General features: G+C 45.0%; 1 protein-coding gene across 1 annotated transcript in view; it reads left to right on the top strand.

Annotated features, from left to right (window-relative positions):
* The window catches only part of SCD5 (stearoyl-CoA desaturase 5), a 175,809-nt gene that overhangs the window by 95,122 nt on the left and 67,795 nt on the right, over window positions 1–12,892 (top strand). Inside the window, exon 2 of the mRNA XM_070372591.1 lies at window positions 10,666–10,796. Within this exon, the coding sequence (XP_070228692.1) occupies window positions 10,666–10,796 (131 nt within the window). The remainder of the gene's footprint in view (window positions 1–10,665; window positions 10,797–12,892) is intronic.

Here is a 12,892-nt window from a genome sequence, read left to right as displayed (position 1 = left end):
GAAGGCTCTTGAGAGTCCCTTGGACTGCAAGGAGATCAAACCAGCCTATCCTAAATATTCATTGGAAGGACTGATGCTGAAGCTGAAACTCCAATCTTTTGGCCACCTGATGTGAAGAACTGACTCATTAGAAAAGACCCTGATACTGGGAAAGATTGAGCGTAGGAGGAGAAGGGGACAACAGAGGATGAGATGGTTGGATGGCATCACCAACTCAATGGACATGAGTTTGAGCAAGCTCTGGGAGTTGGTGATAGACAGGGAAGCCTGGCATGCTGCAATCCATGGGGTCACAAAGAGTCGAACACAACTGAACGACTAAACTGAATAGATAGCAGGGTGCAACAGCAGAGAGGAAACACGCTATGCTATACTCTGCAGTTGCTGCTGCTGCTGCTGCTAAGTCACTTCAGTCATGTCCGAATCTGTGCGACCCCATAGTCGGCAGCCCACCAGGCTCCCCCGTCCCTGGGATTCTCCAGGCAAGAACACTGGAGTGGGTTGCCATTTCCTTCTCCAGTGCATGAAAGTGAAAAGTGGAAGTGAAGTCCCTCAGTCGTGTCCGACTCTTAGCGACCCCATGGACTGCAACCCACCAGGCTCCTCAGTCCATGGGATTTTCCAGGCAAGATTACTGGTTGTTAGTGATCTGCTATGACTTTTATACTACTTGTCATATATTTTGTAAATCAACTAGGAAAAGGAGGCTTTGCCCAGGACTTCAGAATGGTCTAAGTGAAACTAACTGAAGGCAGGAAGGATGCTGGAGGAAAATAGGCAGTACCTGTGAAATGCAAGAAATCTATCTTCTCCCTTCCGTTCTGTTCCCTTTCTGTTGAATCTAGAAGATGTGGGCACTTCCTTCAAGACGCCTGCAGCCCATGTGCCACAGAGGAGAAGGTGGTGAAGAGGAAGGAGGCGGGGATCACAAAGACTGTTGGTTATTGTGCCGTATGCTGGAATTACTAAGACAACACTGTAAATCAACTCAATTTTTTAAAATATTACAGAATTTGGAAGATTTAATAGTCAAAAGAAGCCCTTTGCCTGTAAGCCCACAGTTCTCGTGACCTTGTAAAAATGTTCTGATTTCGAGTCAAGTGTTCAAATAGTATCTAGGAGGAATTTGCCTTGGAATCTCAAATGTTATAAATCCAAACCTTTTACTGGAAGACCTAAGGTCTAATTGCAACTCTTTGTTACAGCGTCTCATGAGGTGAGTGGCCCTAGAGGGCCAGCCCTTTATTAGCCCCTCTCTCTCACATCTGGTGGGTCAGCCAAACACTCACTGGTGGGTGGGCTAAACACTCAGACCCTGAACCAACAGCACCAGCGCCGCCTGCAGACTTGTTAGTAGCAAAAGTTCCGGATCTCTCCCCGGATCTACTGAATCTCTGAGAGTAGAGCTGGGCATCTGCATTTTGCAAGACCCCTGGCCCTTTAACGTTCAAGAATCAATGGCCTAAAATACTATTGGCTTTTTGTCCTAGTTCTTTCTTTTCAGCTTGTTCATCATATGTTATGTTACATTGGGTCGGCCAAAAAGTTCATTCGAGTTCTTCCATATGATGTTACAGAAAACCTGAACAAACTTTTTGGCCTATATTGCATTACATTATATTATGTGTATACGTGAAACATGAGTTACTCCCATAACTCCCCATGAAATCAGAGGTGTGAGGAAGCAAGGCCAGCGTAGTCACACTAGGTTTCAAGGACTGTCCCAAGAAATCAGAACAGGACTCTCTGCCTCGGCACTCCTGACGTTTTGGTCACGGTCCTTCTTTGTTGCAGGCATTGCAGGCTACTCAGCACTATCCCTGCCTCTACCCACCAGATGCCAGTAACACCCTTCCAGCTGTGGTTTGTGACAACGAACAGTGTCTGGAGTCTTTGCTAAAGGTCTCAGGAAAGGGAGTAGGCAAGATTGCTCATCCTCTTGAGAATCTCCAGCTCAGAGTGATAAAGAGCGTGAGTGTCGTCACAGGGGGTTAGCCGGGAAAGGGCTAGTTTCAGAGGCAGTGGGCTGGCGTTCACAACTGGGGCAGTAGCACCTACCAGTGCTGCTTGCCAGGCCTGGCTCACACTGTAGGTTCACTGCTGCGTTCAGTCCTTATGGCAAGCCTCTAGGGCAGGCTGTGTTCCCATTTTATGGATGAAGAGACCAAGGTCTAGAGATAAAGTCACACTGAAAGGTGATATACCAGGGATTCAGCCCAGGTTCATCTTAACCATAATGCTATATACTTACTTATTATTACTTTATTACTTAAAGACTTTCTCCATTTTAGGGATAAAGATATAAAGCCCAGAGAAATATTCCTTTTCTACTGTTAACTTACTTACTTTTGGCTGCCTCGGGTCTTCCTTGCTGAGCACCTTGCTGAACGCAGGCTTCCTCTAGTTGCAGTGAATGAGGGCTGCTCTCTGGTTGCCGGTGCACAGGCTTCTCATTGCAGTGGCTTCTCTTACTGCAGAGCACAGGCTTTAGGCGGGCAGTAGTTGTAGCCCACGGGTTTAGGTGCCTCCTCACATGTATGATCTTCCCAGACCAGGGATCGAACAGGTGTCCCCTGCATTGGCGGGTGGATTCTTAACTACTGGACCACCAGGGATACGTGCTAAGTCGCTTCAGTCGTGTCTGACTCTTCACCATTCCGTGGACTGTAGCCTGCCAGGCTCCTCTGTCCATATAATTCTCCAGGCAAGAATACTGGACTGGGGAGCCACTCTCTTCTCCTTCGGATCTTCCTGACCCATTTGCTTCATTGGCAGATGGGTTCTTTACCACTAGGAAGTCCGCATTATTTACTCATATGTATATATGTATCTCTGTGTGCATCTCTCGATTCATCTATGGCTGTGTCTACTTTTCTCCACTGATCTGCCAAATCTAGGAAAGACTGGAGAAGAGAAACAATCATTTGTTGGCCAGAGCCCCAAAGTGACCTTCAAAACACTTGAGCCAAAAAGGCAGATAGCCAAGTGCTTTGTTTTCTCCCATGCAGGCTCTGCCCCACCCCTGCCTCTCCCGCTACATGTGGCCCTGATGCCAGGAGCCTTCACCCTCTGATTCCTGCCCCCTGCCTCACCTCCCTGCTTCTCTGGTGGAAGGCAAGTCCCTGTAAGCTTGAGTTCTCCCGCCTGGGTCCCACTGCATACCCGCCTTCCAGTCCAGTGCGTGGATATCAAAGCCTCCAGTGAGGGGATCAGGGATCATCTCACACCATCAAAGGGAGCCTCCAGGAGAAGAGTACAGGCGGCCTGGGTCCACATGAAAGGACAGCTTGCTGTTTCCAGCTCCCAAACTGCTGAGCATTTACCAAGCCCCGTGGGAGTCAGCGTGGGGTGCGGGTGGGGGGGTTGGAGGGAGTGCAGTGCACTCTGGGTCTAGGTTTCTCCATTTGTAAGTTCAGGGGAAGGGACCAGATGGCCTCTAAGGGGGGACGTACATTACAGGGCAGTGGTTTCTCAGCCCCGGTTGTGCATCACAGTCCCCTCTGGAGAGAGATCCCTGCTCTGTGGGCCCTCATCTCTGATTCACTGGGCCCTATGGATCTCTCGATGAAAGTGAAAGAGGAGAGTGAAAAAGTTGGCTTAAAGCTCAACATTCAGAAAACGAAGATCATGGCATCTGGTCCCATCTCTTCATGGGAAATAGATGGGGAAATAGTGGAAACAGTGTCAGACTTTATTTTTCTGGGCTCCAAAATCACTGCAGATGGTGACTGCAACCATGAAATTAAAAGATGCTTACTCCTTGGAAGAAAAGTTATGACCAACCTACATAGCATATTGAAAAGCAGAGACATTACTTTGCCAACAAAGGTCCGTCTAGTCAAGGCTAGGGTTTTTCCAGTGGTCATGTATGGATGTGAGAGTTGGACTGTGAAGAAAGCTGAGCACCGAAGAATTGATGCTTTTGAACTGTGGTGTTGGAGAAGACTCTTGAGAGTCCCTTGGACTGCAAGGAGATCCAACCAGTCTACTCTAAAGGAGATCAGCCCTGGGTGTTCTTTGGAAGGAATGATGGTAAAGGTGCAAGTCCAGTACTTTGGCCACCTCATGTGAAGAGTTGACTCATTGGAAAAGACCCTGATGCTGGAGGGACTGGGGGCAGGAGGAGAAGGGGACGACAGAGGATGAGATGGCTGGATGGCATCACTGACTCAATGGACATGAGTTTGAGTGAATTCCAGGAGTTGGTGATGGACAGGGAGGCCTGGCATGCTGCAATTCATGGGGTCGAAAAGAGTCGGACACGACTGAGTGGCTGAACTGAACTGAATTGATGGATCTCTCAAATGTTAAAGATCCCAGATGACTGCAATGGGCAGTCAGGGCTGGCGACCCTGGCACCAGGGGAGAGGGCTTGGGCTGGACTGAGCTGGTTTTGGGGCCCCAGCTCTGTCCTTGTGAAATCCCGAGGCATTTAGGCTCTGGCCTTCAATTTTACACATCTGTGAAATGGGGATTAGATATCTACCACATAGAAACAAAACAATAAAAGACATATTGGTGAAGTGCGGGTCCATGGCAGGCAGGCAGTGAGAGCAGACCCCTTTCTCCAGCCTCCCTGCTGACACTGTTAGGCAGTGCAGTGCATTTTTCTTTTTTTAATTGGAATTTTACTGTGCACTCATTTAAGAAATTATAGAAACCAACTTCTTTTTGCACACTCTGTCCCCAAATACCGATTTTTTCATCTTTACTGCTCCCGTAATAGAGATTACAATGATCTTATGCGTGCAAAGTATTTGAGGGTGAATGAAAAGAGGTTATTTTAAGACGTACTATACACACTGAACTGAAAATAAAGTGAAAGAGTCACTCAGTCATGTCCAACTCTTTGCAATCCCATGGACTGTAGCCTGACAGGCTCCTCTGTCCATGGAATTCTCCAGGCAAAAATACTGGAGTGGGTTGCCATTTCTTTCTCCAGAGGATCTTCCCCACCCAGGGATCAAACCTGCATCCCCTGCATTGCAGGTAGATTTTTTACCATCTGAGCAACCAGGAAAGCCCAAACTATACACACTACTATATATAAAATAAACAGAGAGCAAGGACCTACTGTATAGCATTATTAATCTATAATGAATATATATATATACATACCCTGGTGGCTCTAGTGGTAAAGAACCCGCCTGCCAATGCAGGAGATGCAAGGTTGATCCCTGGGTCAGGAGGACCCCTTGGAGAAGGAAATGGAGCCTGCTCCAGTATTCTTGCCTGGAGAATTCCAGTGGAGCCTAGTGGGCTACAGTCCATAGCGTCACAAAGAGTCAGATATGGCTGAAGTGACTTAGCACACACATATGTATGTATATCGGAGAAGGCAATGGCAACCCACTACAGTACTCTTGCCTGGAAAATCCCACGGACAGAGGAGCCTGGTGGGCTGCCATCTATGGGTTCACACAGAGTCGGATGTGACTGAAGTGACTTAGCAGCAGCAGCATGTATATATATATATGTATATATATACATTTCCCCCCCCCAGACTGTTCTCTGGTTTTGTGGTCCAGAGAGGGTCACTTCAGTTATTCTCCACACATTGCTCCAGTGGAGGAATCCAGATCGGTGAGAGACTCTGCCTTCCACCATGGAAGCCAAAGAGACCATGGATTCTCTCTTTTGTCGGTAGAGCGTGGACTGTGATCCGAACACTGGCAAGTAGGTGATTCTGCCTTGGAATCTTTGGTCTAGATAGATTCATGCATAGGTGTAGGGTCAAACAGACACTCTTCTTGGCAGCTATGGAAGATTTAAGGGTCCATGGTGTGATATGTGTGCCCACATATCAAGTGTCCATCCTAGGCAAATGGTTGATTTTTCTTTGTTTTGTCCTATGTCCTTTTGTGACATGTCTATTTTATTCACACTGAGAAAATACACATAATAACAAAATCTAATAGAAGCTCGGTCATTTTTTAGTAATGACTTTATTGAGCTATAACTCATACCATACAACTCAGCTATTCAAAATGTGCAATTCATTAATTTTAATTATATTCACAGGTTTGTGTAACAGTCACCAAAATCAATTTCAGAACATTTTTATCACTCTTTAGCCCCCAAACCCTATACCTATTAGCAGTCACCCAATGCTTCTCCTCCCTGCCCTCCACCCCATGCAACTTGAATCTACTGTCCATCCCTATAGATGGCAAACCATTCTTAAACTGGGATTTAGACTGTACCTTCCTTCCCGCATGGAAAAATTCCTGTTCAGGTCTTATATTAATCACTTTCAGCTGCAGAACAAAGTACTCCCAAAGTCAGCGGTTTAAAACAACATAGGTTCATTTTCTGATAGTTTATATGGAGCAGGGATCCAGATTCAGCTAGGCTGGACTGTCTGCTTCAGGGTCTCTCATGAGGCAGCAGTGTGCTGGCCAGGACTGTGGTCTTAACTGAAGGCCTGACTGGGGAAGGATCTACTGCCAAGCTCACTTGCATTGTTGTTGGCGGGACTTGGTTCCTTGAGGACTGTTGAACCGAGGGCCTCATTTCCTCACTGACTGTTGGATGAAGGCCACCCTGAGTTCTTTGCCAGCCTAGCCTTCCCAGTATGGCAGCTTACTTCACCAAACCCAAGGGAAGAAAGAATCTGCTAACAAAATAGAAGTCATATCTTTTGTAACCAAATAATGGAAATGATAGTCCCTCAATATTGCTATGAGCCTTTGGTTAGAAGAAAATTACTCAAGGGGAGAAGACTACGCAAGGCTGTGAATTGAAGGGTTAGGCAGCACTGGCGCCATCTTGGAGGCTGTGAACCAAAACCCTATCCTGCAACCTCCTCGTGAGTTCCACAGACTACTTAATATCTATTTAATACATGTCTTTTTGGCTTCAGCTAACCAGAATTGGTGACTCTTATTTGGTTAGACCAATCCGTGTGTTGCTTACTGTTCTGTGATTTTGTGATTCTAGTTTCTATTACTTTAGCACTTTGCTCTATGAGGTATGAATTACTTGGTAAAGTTATTGACACTGCCCATTACTCCTTTTTTTTCAAAGGCATCAATTCTGTATCTGATTATTCACTACCTCAGAGCCAACTAGCCAGCATTCATTGAAACTTGTTTGGATATTACTCTCCACAAACCTCATAGAAGAGAGGTTAAGAATTTCTCAAACTAGCCCTATCAAAGTAGGAAAACTGAGACCTGCTAAATGGAATATCCCATAAAGCCTCATAACCAGCCCAAGATTTTTTCTGTTTATCCTCATTTGGACTATGACCAAAAGATTGCTTTCTTTCCTAGACGTTCTGCAGAATTTTAGTTATCAGAAATCTAGTGCAAACTAGCAAGAAAAGGGAATTTGTTGGCTCACATTACTGGGAGGAATACTGGGGAGGCTCAAAGGATGAAAAGAACAACTGTAGAACTCCAAGGCCTGCAGCCAGTGGCTCAGTGCAGACAGCTGTCCTGTCTCTTGTAGAGCTGGCTCTCTCTGTCGTCTTCACATCTTGCTCTCCAGGCCTCATTCTTTACTGTTTCAACCACGCATTCGTCTTTAAGCCAGAAGAGAGAAAGCTTGGGTCAGGTTTGTATTCCCAGAACACGGTAGATGGGGGTACAATGCAAGGCCAAGGCCTGGGTCAAACAGCTACATTCTTGTTGCCAAAAGAAGGACCATGGGAAACCAGTAACCACAACTGCCCCGTGCAGGCTCTGACTCAGACCCATTGTCAGGGGCCCAGACATGAGCAGATCAACAAGGTAAATGACTCCTGAAATATTGAAGATCTTGAAAAGGACAAGACAATGCCATAGTCATGGCAAGGCCCTGAGAACCATGGTTTGGAGGGATTGCTTTTAGGCCAATATGTATCATGGAGCCTGGGGAATTCATCTTATTGCACTCAAGGTTCAGTGTCTTAGCCCACTGGCAAGATAGGGTCACACTGAATTTTTCCATCATAGATTTCACTTGACAGTTAGAAAAAAAATTATTGGCAGAGCCATGAAGGCCAGGGATGACATAGGAAATAGCTGTCCATTTCATGGACTCATGACCAAGGTTAAATTATGATAACAAAAGAGGTCAGAGTGTTTTATTTACTGCTACTTTCTGTGATTTATGGGCAGATTGTTGCTTTTTGTTTTTAACCTTTCAAGGAAGGAATAATTTGTCAAGTTCATGTCAAGTTCACTCATTAATCTTAGTGCCAAGGGTGAGTCTTATTTTTAGACCCATATAAATATCAGGGTCAAGATCAGTCAGACTTGACTTTTGGAAGCTATAATATTGTGCTCCCTTTAAATACATATATTGACACTGAAGTTGCCCTAGTAATACTTCCAAAGAAGTCCTACAAGGGCCTTCCTAAGAACTTGGCCTGGGTACTGTTCATGACTACTCATTTATCTATTCACAGCTGGTCACTTGATCTCTAACACTTCTTTATGGAGGGCCTTGTATGTGCTAAGTGGTAGAAACAATTGTCTAGGACTATCTGCCTGACCCTGCTTACATATAACCTAGTTCAGGACTCTCCCCTCTAGTAAGGAAGCAGCTCACTTTTAAATTTAGATTTGGATCCAATATTAAGGACGTTGGGCTTCCCTGGTGGCTCAGATAGTAAAGAATCTCCTGCAGTGCAGGAGACCCAGGTTCGATCCCTGGGTGGGGAAGATCCCCTGAAGAAAGGAATGGCAACCCCCTCCAGTATTCTTGCCTGGAGAATTCCATGGACAGAGGACCCTGAAGGGCTATAGTCTATGGAGTCGCAAAGACTCAGACATGAATGAAGTGACTTAGCATGCATGCGTTAAGGATGTAGGGTGTAGAGGTGGTGGTGGTGGTTTAGTCGCTCAGTCGTGTCCAACTCTTGCAACCCCAGGGACTGCCAGACTCCTCTGTCCATGGGATTCTCCAGGCAAGAACACTGGAGTGGGTTGCCATTTCCTTTTCCAGGGTGTAGAGAAATGAAGATAAAACTTACCTGATATCTCCCGGAGGCAAAGGAGAGTATAGAGGGCAAGTACTCTGTTCTTGGTTCAGACAGACTTGGGTTTGACTCTTAGCAAAGACACTCCGCAACCTTGTGATACTGGGAAATTAGTTAACTTCTTTAAGCCTTTGACTCAATAATAATACAGACCTATAAGGGTTGTTTGCTATGTTTTAATAAGATAATTCAAATAAGACATTTAGCAGTTTGTGGGAACATTGCTTTAAAACCACTAGAAGAAAATAATCTCAGGAATTGTGATTTTTGATCTCCTTTCTACCATGCGCTCAACCTTTCCCAAGTCTTGTACAAAGAACAAATCACCACCACCACGTGGGGGCAGCGTGGGGTCTCTGGGCAGAGGCTTTAGAACCAGGCTGACTTTGGTTTATATGAAGGATTTAACTCAGAGACTTAGTTTCTCAGCTGTAAAATGAGATGCTAACACAGGACTAAAGATAATATATTTAAGTGTGTGGCAGATAATAAGCTCCACCGTAGGTTGACTTTAAGAAAATTCCCACCCAGCATGGAGAAAAACTGCATCACTGTTTACAATAACCAGGACGTGGAAGCAACCTAAATGTCCATTAACAGAGAAATGGATAAAGAAGATGTGGTACATATATACAATAGAATATTACTCAGCCATAAAAAAGACCAAAACAACACGCTTTGCAGCAACATGGATAGAACTAGAGATTCTTAAACTGAGTGAAGTAAGTCAGACAGAAAAAGACAAATATCATATGATATCACTTATATGTGAAATCTAAAAAAAGGGCTATGAGTGAACCTATCTATAAAACCAAAATAGAGTTACAGATATAGAAAATAACCTTATGGTTCCTGAGGGGTAAGCAGGGGGGCGGATAAATGGGAAGATTGGGATTGACACATACACACTTCTATAAATAAAATAGGTAGCTAGTAAAAGGACCTACTGTATACCACAGAAACTCTATTCAATTCTCTGTAATTGCATATGTGGGGAAAGAATCTAAAAAAGGGTTGATCTATGTGTTTACATAACAGATTCACTTTCCTGTATACCTAAAACTAACACAACACTGTAACTTAATTGTATCCTAATAAAATTTTAAAAAAATAACTAGATCCCCACCTGGCCATCTCTACCAGCCCTGTCGTAGTGACGGTGATGGTAGAAGTGAGGAGCTCTAGAAGACAAATCTCAGCTGTCCTTGATGTCAGTTTTAGTCTTATTCTTACTGGCCCTGAGCCAGACTTTGCTGCTTTTAGGTCTGGCCTGAGTTCCTTCAAACCATTTAGAAGAGCCCTGAAAATGGGCACTGCCATTTAAAAGAGTCATCCTGGCATGGGTGCCAATTAAGAAGCAAGATTAGAGATCTATTTCAGCTCCACCAAGAGTGGACACGTAAGAATACAAATGCACACTAATAGGGCTGTGATTTTGTATCAAGACTGGCAAGAAATACATTCGTTTGACATAGAAAAAGTGAATGTTCCAAGGTCCCAGTTTCTTAAGGAAAGTTCTCTCTATGTCTCTCTCATACTGGAAAGCTAAAAACCAATAAAAAATGCCTACCTTTTCCCAAGTTATTGATTCTTCACACTGCATATGCTTCTGACACCATTCCGCATGGGTCCCTATTCGGAAGAGAGAAAGGTTAAAAGCTCTGACACCTGCTGACTCTCTCCCTGCTTGTGTCTTGCAGCCTACTTCTGCTTCCTCCTGACTGCTCTGGGTGTGACAGCTGGTGCCCATCGTTTGTGGAGCCACAGGTCCTACAAGGCTAAGCTACCCCTGAGGATATTTCTGGCTGCTGCCAACTCCATGGCTTTCCAGGTGGGAATGGAGGGTCCTCACTCTCAGGGACTCAGCGCGGACGGCAGTGTGGGAGGAGACACAGATGCACTTCCTGTACAGTGGACATCCTTCACACCAATTCTAGGCCCACGCACTCTCTGCTTGTGTCAAGTTTTTATCTTCTTGTGGCTTTTGATACCGCAAAATGTTCCCTGGGGGTTTTAAGCACCAAGGCATGCTAAACTACAGAGGGGAAAAGGAGATTCCTTCATCCTGAGTCCATGCTCTAAACATGACCCTGAAACCCTCAACATCTGTCTGGCTCTAATGAGGGTCAGGTTCTATGCTGAGTGTGCCAAATGCATATCACCTTTGATCCTCACCATAACCCCACGAGCTAGGTGTGATGCATGTCCCCATTTTACAGATGAGGAAACTAAGGCTTCATGATGTTAAGGAACTTTCCTAATTATATGGCTAAAAAATGGTACATCTAGATAGGCCAATGCAAGTCTAACTCCAAAGTCGTTGCTCCTACAACACATATTCTTGAGGTCATGCTTTAGGTTTGTGGTGAAAAGTCTATTACTCAGTGTGGATTAGGAAGACTCAAGATTTAATTCTTATTCTGATGGTTGCTGGGCTTCCCTGGTGGCTCAGACGGTAAAGAATCCACCTGCAATGCAGGAGACCCGGGTTTGATCCCTGGGTTGGGAAGAGTCCCTGGAGAAGAGAATGGCTACCCACTCTAGTATTCTTGCCTGGAGAATTCCATAGACAGAGGAGCCTGACAGGCTGCAGTCCATGGGGTTGCAAAAGAGTCAGACACAACTGAGCGATTTCCACTCCACTCCACTCCATTCCTTATGGCCCCTGGGCTTCCCTTGTGGCTCAGATGGTAAAGAATCTGCCTATAATGCAAGAGACCCAGGTTCAGGAAGATCCCATGGAGAAGGAAATGGCAACCCACTCCAGTATTCCTGCCTGGAAAATCCCATAGACAGAGGAGGCTGGTGGATTATAGTCTATGTCTGCAAAAGAGTCAGACACGACTGAGCGACTAACTCTCATGGTTGCTAGCTTTGATTCATTCATCTCCAGTTTCTTCATCTGTAAATATAAGAGTATGACTTGAATTTCAGAGGCGTTATGAAATCATGACACAAATGTAGGAGAGGTCATGACTGCACCAGGATTGGGCATATACTTGAAGAATTTGTCTATCCTAGACCATTTCCCACCACCGCGGGCACTTTCTGAGCTGCTGGAATTTTGGATTGATCATGAATCTCTGTTTTCCCAGTTCCTCATCTGATCCAAACAGGGTGGGTGAGAATAACTTGCTTTCAGAATTTCTGCCCATGTTATGAGGACAAATGATTCCAGGCCCTGTGTATTTTCAACCTATTGGAAAGAAATGGGGATTCCCAAAACTACTTTAGGGCCCAGGGAGACAGGTGACCCAGAAGTCTCTTTCTGACCCTCAGATGTGCAGGTTGGGTGGCTCACCTGTACAATGGGCATCCCATCCCTACAAAACAGCCTGACCTTGAATATTTCTCTAAGTTGCTCTTGTGTCTTAAGAATTCATTTCCCAGTTCAGGCTTCCCTCCTGTTTGTGCATTCATAAAGCAAAAAGGACCTAGCACAATACATCACTTAGGGATCACAGTTCATATTATGAATATCTACCGAACAATTCAAGTGCAGTTGGGAAGAAGCACCTGGGTCCCGGGAGGAAGCTGTTTGCACAAAGGAGCAGCTGGCAGCTTCTCAGTTTCACGTTCTTTTTGTTCACTGTTGGCAGTGGGAACTATACTGCCCTTCAGTTTGAATTCAGCCATCTTAGTTCAGTATTGTGCTTTGTTTACCCTAACAATGAGTTACGATAATTATAATTTAGAAACTCACTGATTTAGGTCTTAGATGCTATTCAGGACTTAACTCAGTAATTTTCATTTATTTTGTTCAAGCAATTTATTATTTTTAGCCTTCAACTCCATGAAGCCTTCATGTAGTTATGAAGTCAAGTGAAATTGCTCAGTCGTGTCCGACTCTTTGCAACCCCATGGACTGTAGACTATCAGGCTCCTCCATCCATGGGATTTTCCAGGCAAGAGTGCTGGAGTGGATTG

This window comes from Bos mutus, chromosome 6 (genome assembly GCF_027580195.1).
Source record: "Bos mutus isolate GX-2022 chromosome 6, NWIPB_WYAK_1.1, whole genome shotgun sequence".
Taxonomy (NCBI): Eukaryota; Metazoa; Chordata; class Mammalia; order Artiodactyla; family Bovidae; genus Bos; species Bos mutus.
The sequence above is the reverse complement of the archived record's forward strand: the minus strand, read 5'-3'. Positions and strand labels throughout refer to the sequence as shown.